The sequence below is a fragment of the Microcaecilia unicolor genome, chromosome 1, assembly GCF_901765095.1.
Source record: "Microcaecilia unicolor chromosome 1, aMicUni1.1, whole genome shotgun sequence".
Classification (NCBI taxonomy): Eukaryota; Metazoa; Chordata; class Amphibia; order Gymnophiona; family Siphonopidae; genus Microcaecilia; species Microcaecilia unicolor.
Genome location: NC_044031.1, coordinates 342578287 through 342604492, shown reverse-complemented (window position 1 = coordinate 342604492; position 26206 = coordinate 342578287). Strand labels below are relative to the sequence as shown.

Genomic DNA, 26206 nt, shown 5'->3' with positions numbered 1-26206 from the left:
GGTAGTGTTCTATTGTGGATTAAAAACTGGTTAAAAGATAGAAAACAGAGAGTAGGGTTAAACGGTCATTATTCTCAATGGAGAAGGGTAGTTAGTGGGGTTCCCCAGGGGTCTGTGCTTGGACCACTGCTTTTCAACATATTTATAAATGACCTAGAGATGGGAGTAACTAGTGAGGTAATTAAATTTGCTGTTGACACAAAGTTATTCAAAGTTGTTAAATCGTGGGAGGATTGTGAAAAATTACAAGAGGACCTTACGAGACTGGGAGACTGGGCGTCTAAATGGCAGATGACGTTTAATGTGAGGAAGTGCAAAGTGATGCATTTGGGAAAGAGGAACCCGAATTATAGCTACGTCATGCAAGGTTCCAAGTTAGGAGTCACGGACCAAGAAAGGGATCTAGATGTCGTTGTTGATGATACGTGCTCAGTGTGCTGCTGCAGCTAAGAAAGCAAATAGAATGTTAGGAATTATTAGGAAAGGAATGGAAAACAAAAATGAGGATGTTATAATGCCTTTATATTGCCCATGGTGCGACCGCACCTCGAATATTGTGTTCCAATTCTGGTCGTCGTATCTCAAAAAAGATATAGTGGAATTAGAAAAGGTGCAGAGAAGGGCGACGAAAATGATAAAGGGGATGGGACAACTTCCCTATGAGGAAAGGCTAAAGTGGTTAGGGCTCTTCAGCGTGGAGAAAAGGCGGCTGAGGGGAGATATGATAGAGGTCTATAAAATAATGAGTGGAGTTGAACGGGTAGATGTGAATGTTCACGCTTTCCAAAAATACTAGGACTAGAAGGCATGCGATGAAGCTACAGTGTAGTAAATTTAAAACAAATTGGAGAAACTTTTTCTTCACTCAACGTGTAATTAAACTCTGGAATTCGTTGCCAGAGAATGTGGTAAAGGCGGTTAGCTTAGCAGAGTTTAAAAAATGTTTGGATGACTTGCTAAAGGAAAAGTCCATAGACTGTTATTAAATGGAGTTGGGGAAAATCCACTATTTCTGGGATAAGCAGTATAAAATGTTTTGTACTTTTTTGGGATCTTGCCAGGTATTTGTGATGTGGATTGGCCAATGTTGGAAACAGGATGCTGGGCTTGATTGACCTTTGGTCTTTCCCAGTATGGCAATACTTATGTACTTATGTAATTAAAACAAGAGTCATCTCATCCCCACCTGGAGTTTCTGGAGTGTGCTTCAATACACAGGTGGGGAAGATTTTCCTGCCTGAGCATCATCAGCTCAAGCTCAAACAGCAAATTCTCAGGCTTCTCTCTCTTCCCTTCCCCTGGGTGTGGTATTAAGCTCAGGTTCTTGGTTCTATCTCGGCAACCTTGGATGTTCTGCCTTGGGCAAAATTCCACATGCGGCCCCTACATTCATCCCTGTTGAGCCAGTAGTCTTCGTTCTCGGGGACTTATTTACTTGTATTTATTTATTTGTAACACTTATACCCCATACTTTCTCACTTATTAGCAGATTCAATGCGGCTTACATAGTATAACAGGTTTACAAAGTAACATAGAATGGATAACAATTGTAATATTGTGTATGAAGAGGTGGTCAGTTAGATGTGGGTAAATAAGATGGGTAAGAGAGGAGGGTGGTAGAGGTAGGGAAGTGGGAGGAGGGTGTGTATTGGGAAAGCGTGTTGTTAATTATGGAAGAATGTATAGTGAGGGGTTGGAAGAGGGATGAATTTAGAAAGGATTAAGTAGGGGAGCATATTCCAGGTTCTGTCTTTATGGTCTGATTCGGGTAGTGCAGATGGACTCCTAATTTAAGTCAGGTCATTTGAGTAGGCTTGCTTGAAGAGGTAAGCTTTTAGCAGCTTCCGGAAGGGTAAGTGGTCATTGACTGTTCGAATAGCTCTTGGTAAGGCGTTCCAGAGTTGGTTGCCTATGACGGAGAAGTTGGATGCATAATATGTTTTGTACTTAAGTCCTTTACAGTTGGGAAGATGTAAGTTTAGATAAGTTCGAGAAGATTTAGAGCCGTTTCTGGATGGAAGGTCAATCAGATTGTACATGTAGCCTGGGGATTCTCCTTATATAATCTTATGAATCATTGTGTGGACTTTGAAATTTATTTGTTCAGTAATAGGGAGCCAATGAAATTTTACACGGAGAGGTGTTGCGCTCTCAAACCGTGACTTACCAAAAATACGTCTGGCTGCCATGTTTTGGGCGGTTCGACATTTTTTCAGCATTTGGACCTTGCATCCAATGAAAATACTATTGCAGTAATCAACTTATGACCAGCTGGTGCCATGGATGCCTCAAGCCAGACAAAGTCTGACTTGGTGGCTTCTCCCTGTGCACACTCAGGCGGGATTGCCCTTACCAACTCCAAGTTGGTGTGTTCTCACCTCCAATGCCAGCCTTTTTGGATTGGGAGCCCATTATCTCCACCACTCTGCACAGGGCTGCTGGTTGAGAGTGGAGGCTTCCTGGTCCATCAACAAATTGGAACATATCTCAAATGTTTCTTTTCCAAGCCGAAGAGCTCTAACCTCTTTAGCCCTTCCTCATATTAGAGGAGTTCCATCCCCTTTATCATTTTGGTTGTTTTTCTTTGAACCTTTTCTAAATCTGCTATATCTTTTTTGAGATATGACTACCAGAACTAAACGCAGTACTCAAGGTGAGGTTGCACCACGGAGAGAGATACAAAGGCATTATAGTATTCTCGGTCTTATTTACCATTCCTTTCCTAATAATTCCTAGCATCCTATTTGCGGTTTTGGCCATCAACAGCAGATGAATTCATTAACTGATGGGTTGTATCCGCCTACCAGCAGGTGGAGATAGAGAACACTGAAAGCACATGGTGTTCCTGGACGCCCAGCCCCCTCTGCCTTCAGTATATCTATCTCCCAGCAGGTGTGGACGTCGCTTTCTCAGCTCCTGGATTTCTGCCTGGGGTGGCTCCTGTGCTTTGCCAGTAGAGCGGGGGGTGTTGTGGCTGGTGGTGCCCACTTTAAAGGCATACTTGGTTTTCCCTGTCCCTGCCTTACCCCATTCCCCCTCCTCCCAGAGTTCCTCTGTGGCTGCCTGCCTCTAACTTTCCTCACAGTAAAAAAAAAAAAAAGAGAGAGAGACTTTCTCCAGCGTTCCTGGTTCGATGCAACTTGACCGAAGCTTGTTTGACTCGGTCTCCTGAGGTGAGAGTGGTGCCCAGCTCCTCCGGGGAGGTTCCCGCTGACAGCTCTCTGTGCAGGGTAAGTTTTGGCGCGAAGGCGCCATTATGTTTTCTGTATTTGATGGCTGCTGAAGGAGTTAAGCAATGCTCCCACTGTGGGAAACGCAGATCAGCAGCAGGGCTTTGCAGCACATACTGCCTTGATGTTAATGCTGGCACGAGCATGGCAGGCGATGATTCTTCCCGCCCAATGGAGTTGGCAGCGGGAGCCATCTTGGAGGCGCTGCGTGACTCAACCCTTGTGCTTGCGGAGGGGTCTGACTGCAGGGGGACGCCTCGTTTTGAGGTTTCTAGAGGAGCTATTGCCTCCGCTTCCCCCAATGTGGGGACGGATGCACAGGGTGAGTTTTTCTGCCCTGAATTTGCGCTGCTGATGCATAAGGCTTTTATGTTAAAAAGTGCACTGCCTGAGGCTCCTGACAATTCCTTTTGGACTGGGTTGCCTCCAGTTCTTGATAGCCCAGCGTCTGCTGGAGACTTTATTTCTTCCCCCGAGCTTTTGGCTGATGCTAAGTGTAGACAAGTGCATACCCCGTCTGAGGGGGACTGTTCACCCTGGTCTCCCCTGTGGTCTAGTTTCTGATGCCTTACAAGCCCTTTGTATTGAAGATCCTGATGAAGGCGCTGCCTCTTCTTTTAATCCTCGGATGGCTAGTACTAAGAAGCCTTCTCGGGCTTTTCCCATGCATGCTTCCATCGAAGAGCTTATTTCAGCTCAGTGGTGTGACCCTGATGGTCCCTTGAAGATGGCCAGGGCTGTGTGTCACCTTTATCCTCTGAGTGAAAGTCAGTTGGCCCTCTTTGGGATGCCTAAAGTGGATGCGTTAGTCACGGCTGTGACTAAAAAGACTACTCTCCTGGTGGAGGGAGGGGTCCCTTTGAAAGATATGCAGGACCGGCAGCTGGAATCCGCACTGAAGTGGTCCTTTGAAATCTCGGGCCTGTCCTTACGGGCGGCTATTTGCAGTTCCTATGCAGCCCAGGCCTGCCTTTCCTGGTTGCAGCAGGCGGTTGGTCAGAGCTTCGGCTTAGCAGATGTCGGTGGCAGTTGCTGCCCACCACCTTCTTTGGCTCCAGCATTGGGCGGCTGACATGGCCTCTAAACAAAGGCTGGTGAGGTTACCCTTTCAGGGCCTTCTTTTATTTGGGGAGGATTTGGAGAAGATTGTTAAGGACCTAGGGGACTCTAAGTCCCAACTGTTGCCTAAGGATAGGCTGAGGCCTTCTTCCAAAAGTCCTTCTTTTCCCTCATTTCCAGGCCATGTTTTCTCGAAGCTCGCAGGTATCGCCTGGGGCGCTCTGCGGGGCTTGGTCAATGTACCCGTTTCCAGCAGAGGAACTCCTTTCGTTCGGACAAATGCGTTGCGGCGTCCGGGCAACGTCCAGGAATTCAGGGGTGTCCTCCACAATGATGGGGCTCCTGTCCACTTGTCGGTTCCCGCAGTAGGGGGTCATCTCTCCCTCTTTCTCGAGGAGTGGACCAAGATTACTTCGGATCAGTGGGTTCTGGACCTGATCAGAGAAGGTAACCAACTAGAATTCGCTGCCCTGGTGGGAGACACGTTTTTTGGAGTCCATATGCGGCACTGCCGTCAAGCAGGCAGCGGTAAATGAGATCTTGCAGGTGTTGCTAAAGCTCGGAGCGGTGGTTTCGGTTCCTCCCGCCGAATGCAGCTGCGGTCGCTACTCCATCTATTTTGTGGTGCCTAGAAAAGGCAGGTCATTCAGACCTGTCCTCAACTTACGCAGAGTCGAGGCCTTAGGAGTGCGACACTTCCGTCTGGAAACCCTGCGCTCCATCATTGCGGCGGTACAGCCAGGAGAGTTTCTCACGTCTCTGGACCTCAAGGAAGCTTATTTGCATATTCCCATCTGGCCACCGCATCAGCGGTTTCTCCGGTTTGCGGTATTGATCCAGCATTTCCAGTTTCACACCTTGCTGTTTGGCCTGGCAACTGCCCCTGGGACTTTTTCCAAGGTGATGGTAGTGGTGCCTGCCTTTCTCAGAGTTCACCCTTATCTCGACAACTGGCTCATCAGAGCGGATTCGGCAGACGAAAGCTGACTTGCCAGCCAGAGTTGTTTTAGTTCTTCAGACTCTGGGCTGGGTAGTCAATATGCCCAAAAGTCACCTGACCCTCTCTCACTCTTGAGTATTTGGGGGTCCGGTTCGACACGGCTTTGGGGTTAATTTTTCTTCCTGACAGCAGGCGTCTCAAGCTTCAGAATCAGGTTCGCCTGCTCCTGCGGATGCCTCGCCCTCAAGCTTGGGACTTTGTTCAGCTCCTGGGATCGATGACGGCCACCATAGAGGTGGTTCCCTGGGTGAGAGCTCACATGAGGCCACTGCAGCTTGCTCTGCTTCAGCAATGGTCTCCGATTTCCCAGGTATACCAACGCAGACTAAGGTGGCTTCCTGCGGCCCAGCGCAGTATGGATTGGTGGCTTTCCGACAGCATGCTGCGGCAGGGGATGCCACTGGCTCTTCCTTTTTGGTGTCTGATGATAACGGATGCCAGCCTTTCGGGCTGGGGAGCTCATTGCCTGGGACGCTATGCTCAGGGTCTGTGGTCCACCGCGGAAGCGGGATGGTCCATCAATCGCTTAGAAATGAGAGCGATATTCTAGGCTCTTCTAGCCTTCCATAGGACGCTGAAGGGTCTTCCTGTCCAAGTTCTGTCAGACAACACGACAGCAGTGGCCTACATCAATCGTCAGGGCGGCATTCAGTGCAGGACCCTGGCTGCGGAGGCATCTCAGATCTGCGTCTGCGCTGAGCGCCACCTAGAGCTGCTGTCCACGGCTCACATAGCCAGTCAGAGCAACGTACAAGCCGATTTCCTCAGCAGACATCAGATCGACTCGGCAGAATGGGAACTAGCAGAAGAAGTTTTTCTTCAGATTTGTGCCAAATGGGGGACTCCAGGCTGGGACCTCATGGTGTCAAGCGTAAACGCCAAAGTCCCTCACTTTTTCAGCAGAAGGAGAGATCCTCGCTCGGCGGGGTTGGATGCCCTGGCTCAACCTTGACCCTTGGGCCTCCTGTATGTGTTCCCTCCTTGGCCCTTGATAGGGCAAGTACTACTTCAGATTCGCCTGCACCGATTGGTGATTCTCATTGCCCCGGATTGGCCAAGGCATCCGTGGTATGTGGATCTCCGGCGGATGCTGGTGGATGCGCCTCTTCCTTTGCCTCGGGTTCCAAACTTGTTAGTTCAGGGTCCGGTGACTATGGAAGATCCTTGCCGCTTTGGTCTTACAGCCTGGCTCTTGAGAGGGCACAATTGAGGGACAAGGGCTATTCTAATAGGTTATTGCCACACTCTTGCAGGATCGCACGCGGTCTACTTCTGCGACTTATGCTCGGACCTGGCGCACTTTTGAGGCATGGTGTACTCCAAAGTCTATCTCGCCGATTCTGGCGACAGTCTCACTTTTGCTGGACATTTTGCAGGACGGGCTACAAAAGGGCCTGGCCTACAATTCCCTTCGAGGTCAACGTGTAGCGTTGGCCTGCTTCTGGGGGGAAGTCTCCGGCTTGTCCCTTGCTGCTCATCTAGATATTGTCCGATTTCTCAGAGAGGCGCTTCATCTCCATCCTCCTTTGTGGTCGCCCTGTCTGGCTTGGAACCTGGGGCTCATGTTGTAGGCACTCCAGCGATCTCCGTTTGAGCCTCTTAAATGGGCTTCTGAGAAGGATGTCTCTCAAGACAGTTTTTTTTAGAGGCAATGACGTCGGCAAGAAGAGTGTCTGAGCTTCAGGCTCTTTCCTGTCGGGATCCTTTTCTACAGTTTTCGGTGTCCGGGGTAACTGTTCGTACGGTGCCTTCCTTTCTGCCTAAGGTGGTTTCAGCTTTTCACCTGAACCAGCCCATTTTTCTTCCTTCCTTTTGTAAGGAGGAGTTTCCGGATTCCTTTGGGCAATTGCGCCTTTTGGATGTCCGCAGGGCTCTGTGGCAGTATCTGCAGATGTCAAATGAGTTTATTTGTTCTGTTGGCAGGTCCCTGACGGGGGGTTCCGGTATCTAAGGCCACTATAGCCTGCTGGCTTAAGGAACTCATTTTTTCTGCTTATCTGCTTTCAGGGCGGTCGCCACCTGAAGCTTGTAAAGCGCACTCTACGAGGGCAATGTCCTCTTTGTGGGCTGAAACAGGTGTCTTTTCTCTTCAAGAGATCTATCGTGCGGCGACCTGGGCTTCTCAGCTCTCTTTTATGCGGCATTACAGGCTGGATGTGGCAGTGCGACAGAATGCGCATTTTGGAGCGCAAGTGCTTGCTCGCGGAGTTGCCTGTTCCCACCCTACTTAGGGAGTGCTTTGGTACATCCCATCAGTTAATGGATTCATCTGCTGTTCATGACAAGGAAGGGAAAATTAGGTTCTTACCTTGATAATTTTCTTTCCTTTAGTCATAGCAGATGAATCCATGATCCCTCCCTGTCTGACTTAAGTTTTTGTACAGATGTTGCATACAGACACTGTGCCTCATCAGGAGTACTTGAAGACAAGCTATCAGAGTTACTACATGCTGTTTTTTATTGCAGGAGGTTGATAACGTCCCTCCTTTGTTTGGTTATTGCTCTGGTTCAGGGGCGTTTCTTGTCTGTGAGGAAAGTTTATGTTATTTTGCCTTTCTTATTCACTCTGCTTTGGAAATTTCATATACTGAAGGCAGAGGGGGCTGGGCGTCCAGGAACATCTTGTGCTTTCAGTGTTCTCTATCTCCACCTGCTGGTAGGCGGATACAACCCATCAGTTAATGGATTTATCTGCTGTGACTAAAGGAAAGAAAATTATCAAGGTAAGAACCTAATTTTTGCCATCTTTTTCTTGGGTGCTGACCCCCAAGGTGGACCCTAGCATCAGGTAACTATGATTTGGATTGTTCTTGCATGGATGCGCATGAAGATCATTTCCCTGGTGAAATGATCTTGATATTTGTCTTTAAGGCTGGAAATGATATAGGCCCTCAATTATCTATGAGAAAGCGAGGGCCTATATCATTTCCAGCCTTAAAGACAAACTTTCTCATAGATAATTGAGTCCATATACCACAAATCATCTTCTTCAGTTATCCCATGGCAAATGTCTTAGCATTCCACCAGTATCACAGGTAAGCTTGGTGTGTACTAGGGCTTTCTCCGTGCCTGTATATCTTTTTAATAGCTTTTTTAAACTGTGGACTCTGAGGAGTCTGTTTTATGTGAATGTGTGAGGGCTGAATGTTGTTTAAATGTTGTGATTGTTCTTATGAAAATTAGTGTTTTATTAATTGTTGTTCATCAAGTGGGCAACATTTTTGATACTATGATTTTTATACAGTATGTTTAGAGAAATAAATACATAAAAAGGAATAGAAAAGGAATCAGGACATAGAAAAGCAAAAGGAGAAGAGAAAATGAAACAGGAAAAGAGGATGGGAAAGGTGGTAGTATAGTATTAAGCAGTGGCTGTATGATATGTGGAAAATAGGGGGGTTATAGAAAACTTGCAGGGAGAAAGCTGGCAAAACACAATGAAAAAAAGTGAAGAAATAGAGGGGGTGTCACTGAGAACCAGAGCAAGGAGAAATCCTGAATTTTTGTAGTCTGTATCAATGTTTTGTTATAAAAAAGATCACTGGACATCAGTGGCCACCAATTTTCTTATGAAGTGGTCTCACAACCAGCAAGAAAGAAATGGGGTAAATATCCAGCTGGCATGGTCAGCAAGTTTTTTTCACCACCACTGGCTTTATTCCCAGATATTCAGTGCTGGGCCTATCCAGGTATGTGTGGACAGACAGAAGTTATCTGATATTCAGCTCTTAACTGGATAGTTGCACTGGGCAAAGATAGGACTGTATTTTATGCAGTCCAATTTGTCCGGTTAACATATCTAGTTAAGTGCTGGATATCGGCACTTTACAGGATAGGTGTCAACTCCACCCTTTCTCCTCCCCCAGATCACCCACATAATAGCCGGTTTCAGCTTAATTGGTTAGAAGGGATATTCAGTGGCACTGTCTGGTTAAGTGCTGCTAAATATTCCCTGATAGCCTTGCACAGGTGATTTAACTAGCAAGAGTGGTTTAAACGCTTAGAATATTTACTCCAAATGTGTTTTCTGCTGCCCTGCCTGTGTCTAACCAGCTCACAGAAAATAGCCTCTAACTCACTATAAGGCATCCTTTTAAATGTATATCTGAGTGAGCAGAAGTTTTACAAATACTCTGCAAGACTGTGTAATCATGTGGCCTGTATGAGTGGCTTAGTGGTTAGAGCACTGGTCTTGACATCCAGAGGTAGCTGGTTAAAATCCCAGTGCTCCTTGTGATCTTGGGCAAGTGTACCTGAATGTATTTCACCATGAGCTACTATTGAAAAGGTATGAGCAAAATGTGAAAAATAAACATTGTCAGTGCTTTAAGAATTACTGAATAAAAATGTTGCAACTTATTGTTACCATTCTGCTTTCACCAAACCAGTTTGAGGAAAATGTCTTGGACGCATGTATGTTTCTGTTGGATAAGAAGAAACTCAAAGCAAGTGCCAGAAAGGATCCTGTGATTGTGTCCAGGGCCATGTCTGCTATGGTATGTCAGAAGGAATGGATTGATCTCATTCATCATCTTTCATTAGAGAAACAATCATTCTTTTCCCCCAGGGCTGCCAGTTTCAGAAGGGAGCTTTTGGTATTTGAGTTTCCTGATTCTATTCACTCAGATCTGTGCTGCACCACGGGGTTGTCAGTAATCTAGGACAGACCTATAATCTCCCTCTTGGAACGAAGTAATTTAGCAGCTCTATTTCTTTTCTCTCCTTTCTGTTACTTTCTGTTAAAACAATGTCTGAAGTTTTCTGTTATGAGCAAAAAGGTTGAATATGCTTTTCTAATAAACACTCATAATTCATTTACCTCAAAAATACCAATGTGAAATGTGTAAGTAATCCTTTCATTCTCCCACCTGATGCCTGCAGTGTTAAAGGCTGGACATACTGGCTCCGAGTCCTTTAAGGGTTTAAGTTATTGAAGTAACCATAGGGAATGGAGCTATGTAGAGGAATGTGATATTCTTGGGGGGTATTGAGGAGAGGGTGGGGGATTTGGTGAAAAGTACATTTTGTTAAAGTAGCTAGGGTTTTCCCTATCATAGCTGGCGCTGCTTTGTCCTTCTCCCAGGGACTTTGAGTCTTCATGCCACTGCTAATGACGTTTGTCCTTATTTTTGTACTATGGGTCATCCTGGCATTCTTGATACCTAGAAGTGCTGTAGCCTCTGTGGCAAATGCTTGGCAGCAAATCTTAGCAAGTGTGATTAAAAACAGATAGTACATCCCACTGCTGGAGTGCAGAATTGCTTGCTCCACTGGCTTGAATGGAGATAAGTGATCTGAGTAATTCAAAATCCGACCCCCCCACAAAAATGGTGGCTGATCCAAAAATAAACCATTCTGAAGGGTTTTTCCTGTGCACAATCCTATAAACTACATCTAACTGTGTTTTCAGACAAACCTTTGTGCACATATATTGGACATGTGAGAACAGACTCACAGATTATCTCATGTTTGAAACTTTTCATCATTAGGATCAATGGTCCAAGTTTCAACTTTACCTATGCTAGTAAGAGCTTCTGGAAATAACTTTGTATTGTTATTTGAATATTTTTACTGCTGTAATTGTCTATTGCCAATAAAGGTTTGGTTTTTTTTTTCTTGGATAGTTGCTTGTGTGGGATCTCCTTTCATAGACTCCCAGAGCGGTTACATTTGTTGACTTCTCTACTCTTTTTGTTGTTTTTGGATCTCCGTAGAGGTAGGGGCGTAGCCAGACGGCCAATTTTGGGTGGGCCTGAGCCCAAGGTGGGTGGACATGGAATTCGTCCTCCCAGCCCTCTCCAGTTTGCTCCTCTCTCCACCCTTCCCTGCCCACAAACCCCAAATATTAAATACTTGAACTGGCGGGGATCCCCAAACCCTGCCAGCTGAAGATTTCCTCCTCTTCCTCGAGCAGCCAGCACTCTTCCAAACAGCAGCCGACAGCACTTGCCTCAAACTGATGCTACTGCCAGCAGGCCGTGCATGCTCAGTGCTTTTGCATGTGCGAAAACTGAGCAAGTGTGGAAGGGCCGGTCTCAGCATCAGCTCAAGGCAAGTGCTGCTGGCTGACATTTGGAAGGAAAGAAAATCTTCAGCTGGCGAGGTTTAGGTATCCCCACCAGCCACAGCAAGAGTGTCACAATTTTGGGTGGGCCTGAGTCAAAAGTGGGTGGGCCCTGGCCCACCCAGGCCCACCTGTGGCTACGCCACTGTGTAGAGGTGTTCTTTTGTTTTTTGATTTATTCTTACTGTACACCGCCTTGAGTGAATTCTTTCAAAAAGGTGGTAAATAAATACTAATAAATAAATAAATCTGCTAAATTATAGAGCATTGACTAGATCTAAGGGCTTGTAGATGCAGAATGTTGAATGTCTTTTTATTAGTGAAGTCCTTGGATCCAGTTCAGTAAGTTGTCCATTGTTATATCCATATGTCAGAAGACAGAGTTGGAAAAAAAATCAAGAAAACAAAGTAGTATGGTAAAATGTCTTTGCTTGTGCCTGCTTCAGGAGCATATGCTGTTACTATAATATAAATCACACAAAAAATACATAATTAAAATAGTTCAGACATGACATCTTACATGAATAAAACATTTGCCACATTTTATAAGGAATACCATATTGCATTGAAGGCCTACTCTTACAAATTAATAAGCTAAAAACAAAACAAAAAAATTAATAGAATGATATGATCAAATACTGTTACATATTTGAACAGCACTTTTCCAAAACTGACCGTATTAGGCAAGTGACTTTTGTACCAGCAAATGAACTGAACATTTTTAAAGACGTCTTACCATATTGTTTTGTTTTTTTGATTTTTAAAACTCTCTCTTCTGACTGTGGACTGACTTTTGTTTTGTTTTTGCCTCTCTTTGACATTTTTTTTAAATATATTGTAATACAGAGCATAGCCAGCAGACTATTTTTGGGAGGGCCCTGGGGCAGACAGAGGGGCACTAGTTCCTCTCTGCTCTCTCCCCCCCCCACCCCCGGTTAAAAATTTTATCTTTGCTGGTGGAGATGCACAAGCCCTGCCAGCAGAAGATCTCCACAGCCCAAATTTCCCCAAGTCGGTGGCGTGCTTTCCAGTCACTGATGGTGGCACTCCTCACGCATACTCAGTATATGCACATGAGCTGAGCATGTGGGAGGAAGGCTAGCGTCGGCGGCTGGAGAGCACATCACTGACTTCCTCACACCGGGGAGGTTCAGGTCGCAGAGTTCTTCAGCTGGCAGGGTTTGGGCATCCCCACCAGCCATTCAGGGCACTGCAGTTTGGGGGAGGGGCAAGAATTATATGGTTTTAAAGAGGTAAGGGTTGAGGCATTCAGGAGGTGGTGCCAGTTATATGTATAATGTATAAATGTAAGTGGCAACATTCAACTGTTAAAAATATATATTAGATATATACAAAAACAGGTATGTGAAACATTTATTTTGAAGTTCCACTTTTATTTGTCTATTCAACAGTGCTGCCCTAAACAGATATTGCTACTGAATGTATATATAATTTGAAATTATCTAAATTGAATGTTTCAAATTATATACTGCACTTTCTGCTGTGTCACTAACATGCACATCTGTGAAGACCGATATTTGCACATCTGCTGTACCTAAGTAAACTTAGCTGAAATCCTGTAAAGAGAATAAAGTTTCTGTTCTAGGTTAATTCCAATGATGATGCAGGAGTTCTCACTGGAAATTGGGCAGGCAAGTATGTTAATGGTACTTCGCCTTTGAGCTGGACAGGAAGCGCGACCATTTTACAGAAGTACTACAAAACCCAGAAGCCTGTCAACTATGGTCAGTGTTGGGTTTTCTCAGGACTTCTTACTACAGGTAAGCATAAAACATAGTAACTTAGTAAATGTCTGCCCAACAACCACACTCTTTATCAATTCATGATTTTTTTTTGTTACATTTGTACCCCGCGCTTTCCCACTCATGGCAGGCTCAATGCGGCTTAGGTACTTATTTGTACCTGGGGCAATGGAGGGTTAAATGACTTGCCCAGAGTCACAAGGAGCTGCCTGTGCCTGAAGTGGGAATTGAACTCAGTTCCTCAAGACCAAAGTCCACCACCCTAACCACTAGGCCACTCCTCCACAAAAAGGAATGTAATATAAAATACTTGATCATGGTCTTCCTTTGGCATTTCTGGGACATAGACTGTAGCAGTCCGCCCAGCACTGTCCTTGCGTTTCAACTACTGGAGTTGCTGTTAAAGTCCACTCCAGCCTATCTGAATCCATCTTGTCATTTGCAGGACACAGAATATAAAAGTCTGCCCAGCATTGTCCTCATGTTCCAACTACTGGAGTTGCCATCGAAGCCCTCTCCAGCCCATCCCTAACCAGATTGCTATATATGGGACACAGACCATACATGTCTGCCCAGCACCCTTAACAACCATAGCAAGAAATAAGAGAGAATCTGCCAGTCAAATACAATGTTCCCTCTAAGGATTCACAGCTTGTGTACAACATTTTCATCTCATATGTAAAAACAATCTGTCAAGGCCTCTTTAAGACTTAATATCTGTAAAGCCTCAATTCTGGTCACCGCATCTCAAAAGGGTACAGTGGAATTAGAAAAGGTACAGGGAAGGGCAATGAAAATGATAAAGGGGATGGGATGACTTCCCTATGAGGAAAGGCTAGAGCAGCTGGGGTTCTTCAGCTTGGAGAAAAGACGGCTGAGGGGAGATATGATAGAGGTCTATAAAATAATGAATGGAGTGGAATGGGTAGACGTGAAGCGTCTGTTTACGCTTTCCAAAAGTATTAGGACTAGGGGGCATGTGATGAAGCTACAAAGTAGTAAATTTAAAACGAATTGGAGAAAATATTTCTTCACTCAATGTGTAATTCAACTCTGGAATTCGTTGCCAGAAAATGTGGTAAAGGCAGTTAACTTAGCAGAGTTTTCAAAAGGTTTGGACGGCTTCCTAAAGGAAAAGTCCATAGACCATTATTAAATTGGACTTGGGGAAAATCCACTATTTCTGGGATAAGCAGCATAAAATGTGTTGTATTTTTGGGGGGATCTTTCCAGGTATTTGTGACCTGGATTGACCACTGTTGGAAACAGGATGCTGGGCTTGATGGACCTTTGGTCTGTCCCAGTATGGCAATACTTACGTAATATCCTGAAGTATAACCTCAGCACACCAGCACACATGTGAAGCCTCTTTATTTTCTGAAATTTCCTATATTGAATAAATATAGATAGTTTACTCACAGTCAGATGTTCAGAAGTATTGCCCCAAGGCAACAGATACTCCATAATTCTGAGAACTGTATCAGTGGTTAGAGATAAAAATCTGAAGAAAGGCAGCTTTATTGCAGAGGTGGGAAAATAGTTAAACAGATGCAAGTAGTTCAGAGCTGGGTGGCTAGAAAGAATTATCAAGGTAAATAATGAGTTGTTATGAGGGGTTTAGCAGGACAAGTGCTGTCTGAAGCAAGATGGAGAATGCCTCATGGAGAAGGAGAGGCCAAGAAGGGGCTCACACAGGCTCAGGGAGGAGAAGGAAAAAGGACCAATAAGGACAGGTAGCAGGGGTGGTCCCAGAGGGCAGTCCTCAAATAGAGGGAAAGGTCATACCTAGCTGACCTCTCAGGACAGAGATAGTAAGACTGACCGGGAAATAATAGCAGGTAGACAAAACAGCCAAGCTTGGCTGAGAAAGAGTGGAGGTCTTTGCAGGATAAACCACTGGTAAGATTTTATACAAACAAGCAGGGGTGACTGCATTACATGTGAAACTACATTACACACAATGCATTGTTTATATATCTTTGCAGTGAGGACTGCAGCAGTAAAAATCCTTAGAAGTGAGAATAACAGTAAAGGTATTAAATACATTTTAGGGTCCACTATGAACTAGTGTAAGGCTGTCAAAGGACAGAACAACGTATGCTGACCAAATTTGTGTGTAACTGTGTGATGTGGAACTATTGATTACCATCACCATGATAACAACATGACTAAATTAGGGAAATTATTAAGGGGTCGATATTTAAAAGAATCTACTAAGAAGAGGCTCCTGCCTGGTTAAACCATGCTGACCACTGAACATTTGCTCTGACCACATGGCACTATCTGGTTAGTAGGAACGTCCAGAAGATAAAACAATGGTCTGCAAGCAACACAAAGCAGTCCACAAAAGCAGAACACGTCTTCTGTTCTAAAAAGATTTTTACTTCCACCATTTCAAAGTCCAACAATGCCCAACGTGGCCACATTTCACCTTCTTAAAGGCTGTGTCAGAGGCTACAACTATATGGCAAAACATATAACAATGTCAGTATCTTAAAAATAGTAAATGAATAGATATAGATTTAAAATATTCAATCGGAGAAAATTTTTCTTCACTCAATGTGTAATTAAACTCTGGAATTTCTTGCCACAGAATGTGGTAAAGGCAGTTAGCTTAGCGGAGTTTAAAAAGGGTTTGGACAGCTTTCTAAAGGAAAAGTCCATAGACCATTATTAAATTGACTTGGGGAAAATCCACTGCTTATTTCTGGGATAAGCAGCATAAAATGTATTGAGCTTTTTGCGATCTTGCCAGGTATTTGTGACCTGGATTGGCCACTGTTGGAAACAGGATGCTGGGCTTGATGAACCTTTGGTCTGTCCCAGTGTGGCAATAGTTATGTACTTATGTACATAACAAACTCTAGCTAAAATCGTTAATAGCAGAAGTGTTAGTGCAAAAAAAAAAAAAAAAAACACCTCATAGCACATATAAATTCAAAAAGTTTGGTTACCAGGTGGGAAATGATTTTACAGCCCAACCTATGCCCAAAAAAGAGCCCAAAGATAGCCCAAGCTGCCCAATGGGCTATCTGAGAAGTGGTGGTGGTGGTGGGGGGGGGGGGGCGGCGCACCCACGCTACCTCTGCTGCCTGCTCTTCCCATGTGGCTTCTGTGCTTTGCCTCCATCATTTCGTGGGGGCTACGTGCTCGCTCTCGCCTCCTCTTGCTGTGGCTGCTCCTTAGTGAGTGCGAGCGGGCCTGCCTATGTGCTGTATGAGAGGACAGCATATAGGCTGTCCAATAGCTTTGTTTCTGTTCTCCAGGGCTCCAGCATCCAGCTGCATGAGTGTAAGAAAATAGCCCAAATACCGCAGCCTGTGACAGGTCAAAATTTCCTGCAGATGCATTGAAAAACCCGCCCAATTGGGTGGGCAAACTGCGGAGTTGGCAGCCTGTGTAAATATATATATATATATATATACACACACACACTAGGAGTTTTATATTTTTTTGCACTAACACTTCTACTATTAATGATTTTAATATAGCTCTATTCATTTACTATTTTTAATATACTGATATTGTTATATGTTTTGCAGTAAAGTTGTAGCCCTTGATGCAGCCTCTAGGAAGGTGAAACTTGACCACATTGGGCATTATTTGACATTGACCTGGTGAAAATAAAAATCTTTTTAGTACATAAGTACATAAGTATTGCCATACTGGGAAAGACCAAAGGTCCATCAAGCCCAGCATCCTGTTTCCAACAGTGGCCAATCCAGGTCACAAATACCTGGCAAGATCCCAAAAAAGTACAAAAACATTCTATACTGCTTATCCCAGTAATAGTAGATTTTCCCCAAATCCATTTAATAATGGTCTATGGACTTTTCCTTTAGGAAGCCGTCTAAACCTTTTTAAAACTCCGCTAAGCTAACCGTCTTTACCAAATTCTCTGGCAACGAATTCCAGAGTTTAATTACACGTTGAGTAAAGAAATATTTTCTCTGATTCATTTAAATTTACTACATTATAGCTTCATTGCATGCCCCCTAGTCCTAGTATTTTTGGAAAGCATGAACAGACGCTTCACATCTACCCATTCAACTCCACTCATTATTTTATAGACCTCTATCATATCTCCCCTCAGCCACCTTTTCTCCAAGCTGAAGAGCCATAGCCACTTTAGCCTTTCCTCATAGGGAAGTTGTCCCATCCCATTTATCACTTTCATTGCCCTTCTCTGCACCTTTTCTAATTCCACTATATCTTTTTTGAGATACGGCGACCAGAATTGAACACAATATTCAAGGTGCGGTCGCACCATGGAGCGATACAAAGGCATTATAACATCCTCATTTTTGTTTTCCATTCCTTTCCTAATAATACCTAACATTCTATTTGCTTTCTTAGCCACAGTAGCACACTGAGCAGAAGGTTTCAACGTATCAACGACACCTAGATCCCTTTCTTGGTCCGTGACTCCTAATGCGGAATCTTGCATGACGTAGCTATAATTTGGGTTCCTCTTTCCCACACGCATCACTTTGCACTTGCTCACATTAAACGTCATCAGCCATTTAGACGCCCAGTCTCCCAGTCTCGTAAGGTCCTCTTGTAATTTTTCACAATCCTCCCGCGATTTAACGACTTTGAATAACTTTGTGTCATCAGCAAATTTAATTACCTCACTAGTTACTCCCATCTCTAGGTCATTTATAAATATGTTAAAAAGCAGCAGTCCGAGCACTGACCCCTGGGGAACCCCACTAACTACCCTTCTCCATTGAGAATAATGACCATTTAACCCTACTCTCTCTTTTCTAACTTTTAACCAGTTTTTAATCCACAGTAGAACACTACCTCCTATCCCATGACTCTCCAATTTCCTCTGGAGTCTTTCATGAGGTACTTTGTCAAATGCCTTCTGAAAATCCAGATACACAATATCAACCGGCTCACCTTTATCCACATGTTTGTTCACCCCTTCAAAGAAATGTAGTAGATTGGTGAGGCAAGATTTCCCTTCACTAAATCCATGTTGACTTTGTCTCATTAATCCATGCTTTTGAATATGCTCTGTAATTTTGTTCTTAATAATAGTTTCTACCAGTTTGGCCGGCACCGACGTCAGACTCACCGGTCTATAATTTCCCGGATCTCCTCTGGAATCTTTTTTAAAAATCGGCGTTACATTGGCCACCCTCCAGTCTTCCGGTACCACACTCGATTTTAAGGATAAATTACATATTTCTAACAATAGCTCTGCAAGCTCATTTTTCAGTTCTGTCAGTACTCTGGGATGAATACCATCCGGTCCAGGAGATTTGTTACTCTTCAGTTTGTAGAACTGCCCCATTACATCCTCCAGGTTTACAGAGAATTCATTAAGTTTCTCCGACTTGTCAGCTTCGAATACCATTTCCGGCACCGGTATCACTCCCAAATCTTCCTTGGTGAAGGCCGAAGCAAAGAATTCATTTAATCTCTCCGCTATGGCTTTGTCTTCCCTGATTGCCCCTTTTACTCCTCGGTCATCTAGCAGTCAAACCGATTCTTTTGCCGGCTTCCTGCTTTTAATTTGCCTAAAAACAAATTTACTATCTGTTTTTGCCTCTAATGCAGTCTTTTTAGAACAGAAGATGTGTGTTCTGCTTTTGTGGACTACTATCTGGTGGTCCTGAGGCAGAGGCAGGATAGATCCAGAACTTATCCAGGTACTACTGATATTCAATGCCGGTGCCTGGATAGCTAACCAGGCATGTCGGACAGCACAAAAATTTTCAGTCTCAGTGCCCAGATGGGGGATTGGCACTGAATATCTAAGGCTAGTTTCGCCGGTAGCGTTTAAAGAAATGGTGACTGCTGCCGGATGAATATTGCCTGTTCTCAGTTAAATTGTTTTGAATATCGAACCCTAAGAGCTTAGCACTTATTTTCAGCACTAGTCTCAGAAATTAGGCACATAAGTCTAGGCAAATGAATGGAAGTCTTATATTTATAAGAATACTGGTAAGGGCATAAAGGGGCCCTTTCACTACTTTGGAGCCTTCCTGCATATTTAACCTAGATGACCTGTTATAAAATTAACCCAGAGCCAGGGCCCAGCTAGTGGCAATTTTCAGCAGATATCTGAATAAGATATATCTATATCTATATATCTATATTTATAAATATATATATACTAGTAAAAAAGGCCCATTTCTGACACAAATGAAACGGGCGCTAGCAAGGTTTTCCTCGGAGTGTGTATGTTTGAGAGAGTGTGTGTGAGAGTGACTGTGTGAGAGAGAGTGAATGTGGTGTGTGTGACAGAGAGTGAGACTGGGTGCGTGTGTGTCTGTGAGAGAGAGAGTGTGTGTGTGAGAATGAGAGTGTGTGTGACTGCATATCTGAGACACAGTGAGTGAGAGAGAGAGAAAGTGTGTTTCACACAGATACAGTGTGTGTGAGAGAGAGAATGTGTGTGTGAGGTAGAGTGTGAGAGAGTATGTGTGCGATACACAGACTCTCTGTGAGCAGCCACCCATGTCCAGCGACACTCCTCTTTCCCCTGCCCCCTCCAGCCACCCATGTCCAGCGACCCTCCTCTCTGCCCTGCCCCCCTCCAGCCACCCTCCTCTGTCCCCTGCCCCCCTCCAGCCACCCATGTCCAGCGACTCTCCTCTCTCCCCTGCCCCCCTCCAGCCACCCAGGTTGTCCAGCGAAGTCTTTGGGGCAGGCAGGAAAGATTCCCAGTCTTGCCTGCCCACTGCCGGCGCTGACCCTCCTCCATTGCCGGATCGCTCTTCAAAATGGCCGTCGAGACTTCTGCTGGGCAGAGGAGAGAGGAGGGTCGCTGGACATGGGTGGCTGGAGGGGATTGCAATGCAGGGGGCCCGGCCGGGTGGCGGACAGAGGGGGGGAGCGGCGGTGACCTCGGGAGGGGGGTGGAGGGGTGACCTCGGGGGAGGGGGAGTGGTGGTGACCTTAGGGGGGTTGAGGGGTGAGCGGCGGTGACCTGGGGGGGCGTGGCAGTGAGGGCAGCAGGGGCGGGGCCTCATGCTGCTATCGTGCGGTCAGTGCTACGTGTGATGTCAGCCTGATGTACGAAGCCTAGCAGACCAACTCCGAAGAAAGCCACGGACACAGGCAGCAAGAATAGAACGTTGGAGGTGAGAATTATTATATAGGATAACACATATTCAGTGCTGCTCACTATGCACATGGGGTAAATTCAAGAAAGGGCGCCAAAAGTTAGGTGCAAAAATATTGAGTGTTAAGCAAGTATTTTATAATGGCAAAGATGGGCACTGAATCCGTTATAGAACGCTAGCATAAATTGTTATTTGAGCATCTAACTTTAGGCGCGTACATTTATGCCATGTCAAAGGCTGGAATAAATGCTCACGCCTAAATGCTGCCAGTTTATTTCAATCTCTTCTATACCGCTCAGTCCAGCAGTTCGTGGCAGTTTACACTTTCACATACACAATGTACAACTTACCAACATAAAAACATACTAAAAACCTAAAAACGTTTTAACTAGCTGCCATCATATTCTGTAAACTTTACAAGTAAATGCCTGACATGCCCCTGACCTGCACATGCCCCTCCCATGTTAACATCCCTTTTACAGTTACACACTATAGAACTTAGCTGCTAAGTTTATAGAATAGTGCAGTTATATGTGTAACTGTAAACTGGTGTCAATTAACACTGTTTAACAGTAATTGGCAGTTAAACCAATTAGTGCCCACTTAAATAATTAAGTTAGGTGCTATTCTATAACTTGCATGCTCAATTTTGTGCACTATTTGCAAAATTGTGCGCCCAAGTTTCTAGAATTAGAGGGATACTCCCTAATTTAAGAATTTAACCCTGGATTTTCTGTAGCGTGCCTAGAGATCCATGCCAAAATTGGTGTGGATTCTATAACAATGTGTGTAACTTAACAAGTTAATGAGTGCTGATAGCACTTAGCAAGCAATAATGAGCACTAATTGGCACTGATTAGAATTTAGACGCACAACTTGCTAAGCATATTCTGTAACAATGTGCACTGAACTTCTAACACGCAGAGGCAAAAAGGGGCATGGTTATGGATGGGGAAATGGGCATTTTGTGGGCATTTCAAAATTTACATTCCTAGTTATAGAATATGGCCCAGTGCGCCCAAATGTATTAACTGGGATTTACGCCTCATTTTCATTGATGTGAATAGATGCGCATAGATTTAGATGCTGAAATATCAACTAAGTAAATTCTATAATCGGTGCCTAAATCTAGGCACCGATTATTGAATATGCTTAGGCAGCACTGATTTCAGCGCCAATTTTTTTAGGCGCCATATAGAATCTCCCCCATAAAGTGTAGCACGCAAAGTTGTGTGTGCACATTATAGAATACTGTCAGGTATGCGCATAACTGAATTGCATAATTGGCTGCTAATTGGCTTTAACAATGAAAATGGGCTATAATATAGATACGCATCAATACACTCTCTTCTGAATTCTCTTCCCCCATATCTTCACCACTCTTAAAACTCTACCCACAGACAAAATTGTAGACCTTTATGTTCCCTGATACTGTTTTATCGCCCTCTCAATTCCCCACTGTTATACTCCATTGTTCTATTCCCTAATGATGTTCTATTCCTAAATGATATCCTGACTTTACTCTGTCTTCCCATAACTCTTCACAATGTAACCCATAATCGTACTGCAACAAATTGTAATTCCATCATTCACAATGTATTGTAAGCCACACTGAGCCCGCAAATAGATGGGAAAATGTGGGATACAAATGCAAATAAATAAATAAATAAAATAATTGGTGTTAAGTGGTGCAAAGAGGATGTAGATTTGGGAGGGGCCTAGCAGTTATGTGTGTAGGTTATAGATTACTGTCAATTATGCACCTAACTGACAGCACTTAAGGAGAGCATTTACACAGGCCATTGAGCTAATGTTAGTGCTCGCACCTAAAGTTAGGTGCATAACTGCAGACTTATGCTAGTGTTCTATAATGACAATTACATATGCACTTGCCAATATAGAATTTGTGCTTAGCACGCAGCATCCTAGCACCTGACTCTAGGAGACCTATAGAGAATTACTCCCTTAGAGGAACTGACTGCACATATTAATTTAAATGTTGCATCATTTTTAAGCACTTTGCTGCTGCCACTGAAAATTACCCCTATAGTGATGTAATAGTGACATTTTAAATTACTACTTGTCACATGTACATTTGAAATATTGAAGAGTCCTCTGAGACAACAACTTTCTGTACCAATGTTATCTTTTCTGTTTTAGTCATGCGGTGCCTGGGGATCCCAGCCAGGAGTATAACCAACTTTGCCTCAGCTCATGACACTGAGGAAAATTTAAAAGTCGACGTTTACCTGAATGAAAAGGGAGAACAACTAAATGACTGGACATCAGATTCCGTTTGGTAACTATCCTAAAATTTCACTTCATTGATACTTTTTTGCTTCAATCAAATTTTCTGAAAGAGCCGAGGATGTGGTTCTTCTGTGTCTTGCATCAGTAATTAATAATTAGAAATACAGGTTTCAAAGCTCTCTACATCCATATTTTCCCTTTGAATCTTGGTTATAAAAGGTCCAATATTCAAAATGATTTAAACAGCCAGGAGAGGCTCCTGGCCATTTAAATCACCTTTCCAGGGCCAACTGGGCACATTCTACATCACTTAACAGGATAGTGCTGCTGAAAATACCTGGTTAATGCCTAAGCCGATACCAGCTACTTTGAGGGTGTTCCAGGGGCGGAGTCGGCACTTACCAAGTGTAGTGCGATACTTGGCACATAAGTTAAAATTAACCACATAAATAGGACCACATAAAAAGCAGTTCTATCTTTGTGTGCTGTTCCTTATAACTGGTTAATTACTGAATATCGCAGTTAACCAGGCTATAATTTGTCTGGCTCTGTATACCCGGAAATTCAGTGCCAGAGCCTGGACATGGCCTGGAATTGAATTTCTGGGTATAATGCCAGCAGCAGTCAGCAAAACACTGATTGCCACTGGCTGAATATTGGACCCAAAATGCGTGGGCTAGTGCAGTTGGCTTACATGTAGGAAGCTGGAAAATTACCCCATAAGAGAATTTGCGAAATGGAATGGATATCCTGTATAAATATGTCACAGCCTAGATCAGGGCTTCTCAAACTGTGGGCCCTCCGTAAAGATTTATTGTCCTGTGCCTCCAGGGTGTTGTTTACTTTCTGTGGCCACACGAATGAGATTGCAGCCACAGAAAGATTGATAAGTGCAAGCCTAGACAGTCCCAGAACCTTGGTACTGGTATGTTATGGATTTCTTTCTGCTGTAGTCTATTCTGATCTGGATACTCTTCAGAGATTTTATTAGCATTGACAATCAGAACAAATAAATAAAAATAATAAATGAAATAAATACTGCCATATCAACCTAGGGACAATTTTACAATTGCTGCAAATTAGGCAGGTTCATTCAGTGCATGTGTAGTACTTTAGGAAATCTTTCAAATGTACTTTAAAATGCTTACAGCACTCAAATATGGTAACAATCCAACCGATATTCAGCCAGCAGTGGCCACTATATTTATAAACGTTGACCATCACCGGCTAGATTAGCTCCAGATATTTATTGCCGGGCCTAATTGGTTAATTTGTTGGCTGTCAGAGCTTATGCGGGTCCCGGCTAATATTCAACTGGGGATCACATAAGGCAGTTATGCAGGTCCCGGCTGAATATCAGGCACCATGACGAGAAGAGACTATTTCCCTAGACAATCTTTCTGAATACTGGTCCAATCAACCATACTATTGCAGCTTGACGACTGCAATGCAGCATACGTAGGGTGCAAGGAAAACACACTAAAATCAATGCAAATAGTCCAAAACATGGCAGCAAGACTGATTTTCAAGAAATCAAAATATGAAAGAGCAACCCCCCTGCTTGAAACACCACATTGGCTACTAGTCAAGGCAAGAATATTTTTCAAAGCGAGCACCCTAATTTTCAAGATACTATTCGGAACGGCACCCGAATATATGTTTAATGTGATTGAACTATCCTCAAGAAATGAATAATGTGGAGGGGCATTATCGAACGTCGCCGGCCAAATAGATCGCCAGCGATCTATGTTGGCGGCGGTGCTACAGCTGGCCGGAACCGTATTATCGAAAAAGATGGCCGGCCATCTTTTTGTTCGATAATACGGTTTAGCCCGGCTAAATGCCTTGGATTTCGCCGGGTTTGAGATGGCCGGTTTTGTTTTTCAGCAATAATGGAAAAAAATGCCGGCCATCTCCAACCCGGCGACATCCAAGGCATTTGGTCGTGGGAGGAGCCAGCATTTGTAGTGCACTGGTCCCCCTCACATGCCAGGACACCAACTGAGCACCCTAGGGGTCAGTGCGGTGGACATCAGAAAAATCTCCCACATGCATAGCTCCCTTACTTTGGGTGCTGAGCCCCCCAACCCCACTACCCACAAATGCACAACAATACCGTAGCTCTTAGGGGTGAAGGGGGCAACTACATGTGGGTACAGTGGGTTTTGGAGGGCTCCCATTACCAGCACAAGTGTTACAGGTGGGGGGGGATGGGCCTGGGTCCGCCTGCCTTAAATGCACTGCGGTACCCACTAAAAGGGCTCCAGGGACCTGCATACACACAGGCCTCTAGGACTTGTTGCTGCTGTATAACCTTGGCACACCAGTTGACACCTGAAGACTAATCTCTTTGAAAAAGTCCTTTATTTGAATATGCACGTTTACTCACAGTTAACTGCAGATCAGAGGTTGTGCCCCACTGGCAAAGAGTCTCCCTGGTACTGAGATTAGCAGTAGGTCAGAGCTGGCAGAATGGTGTACAATGCCCTCTTTCAGCCACATTCAAGGTAAGAACTAAGTTCTCTAACGTGGGTAACACATGAAAGGGATCTAAAACTGGCTTACAAAAATGGCAAATACCTCATGGACTACCAGAAGCAAAACAGGGCACACTCTGACCCAGTTAGCAGGGGGAAAAGCACCATGGGAGCAGAGCCCACTACCCTACACCCACCACAATGCATTGCTGATGTGACTCTGCAGTGCACCTAACAGAAAAGGTGTCACACTCACCCGAGAGTCAAATCACAACCACGGAAAGGCTGTCAGAGGATAGAACATATTCTGCTGTCATGGAGGTGGGTACGGCATTTGAGGCAGGCAAAAAAGGTTTTTATTTTTATTTTTTTAGTATGGGAGGGGGTTGGTGACCACTGGGGGGGTATGGGGAGGTCATCCCCCATTCCCTCCTGTGGTCATCTGGTCAGTTGGGGCACCTTTTTGAGGCTTGGTCATGAAAATAAAAGGACCAAGTAAACTCGGTGAAATACTGCTTAACGCCGGGTGTTTTTTCCATTATCCGCAAACTCCGGCCATCTGGTAGCCACGCCCATGCCCGCCAATGTCCCGCCTTTGCTTCGCCGCCGACACGCCCCTTTGAACTTTCGCTGGCTCGGCGACGGGAAAGCGGCGATGGTGTCAAAAAAGCAGCTTTCGATTATACCGATTTTGCCACTTTTCCGAGATCGCCGGCCATCTCCCGATTTGTGTTGGGAAATGGCCGGCGACCACTTTTGAAAATAAGCTGGATAGTAACATAGTAGATGACGGCAGAAAAAGACTTGCACGGTCCATCCAGTCTGCCCAACAAGATAAACTCATATGTACTACTTTTTGTGTGTACCTTACCTTGATTTGTATCTGCCATTTTCAGGGCACAGACCGTAGAAGTCTTGCCCAGCACTAGCCCTGCCTCCTCCCACTGGCTTTGCCACCCAATCTCGGCAAAGCTTCTGAGGATCCATTCCTTCTGAACAGGATTCCTTTATGTTTATCCCATGCATGTTTAAATTCCGTTACCATTTTCATCTCCACCACCTCTCATTCCAAGTATCCACCACTCTCTCTGTGAAAAAATATTTCCTGACATTTTTCTTGAGTCTGCCCCCCTTCAATCTCATTTCATGCCCTCTAGTTCTACCGCCTTCACATCTCCGGAAAAGGTTCGTTTGCGGATTAATACCGTTCAAATATTTGAACGTCTGTATCATATACTACTACTACTACTACTATTTAGCATTTCTATAGCGCTACAAGGCGTA

At 44.4% G+C, this 26206-nt stretch overlaps 1 protein-coding gene across 1 annotated transcript in view; it reads left to right on the top strand.

The window, feature by feature from the left end:
• Nucleotides 1-26206, top strand: part of TGM4 (transglutaminase 4) — a 172678-nt gene that overhangs the window by 71468 nt on the left and 75004 nt on the right. Inside the window, exons 6-8 of the mRNA XM_030209285.1 lie at nucleotides 9678-9785; nucleotides 12960-13134; nucleotides 22356-22494. Coding sequence (XP_030065145.1) covers nucleotides 9678-9785; nucleotides 12960-13134; nucleotides 22356-22494 — 422 coding nt within the window. The remainder of the gene's footprint in view (nucleotides 1-9677; nucleotides 9786-12959; nucleotides 13135-22355; nucleotides 22495-26206) is intronic.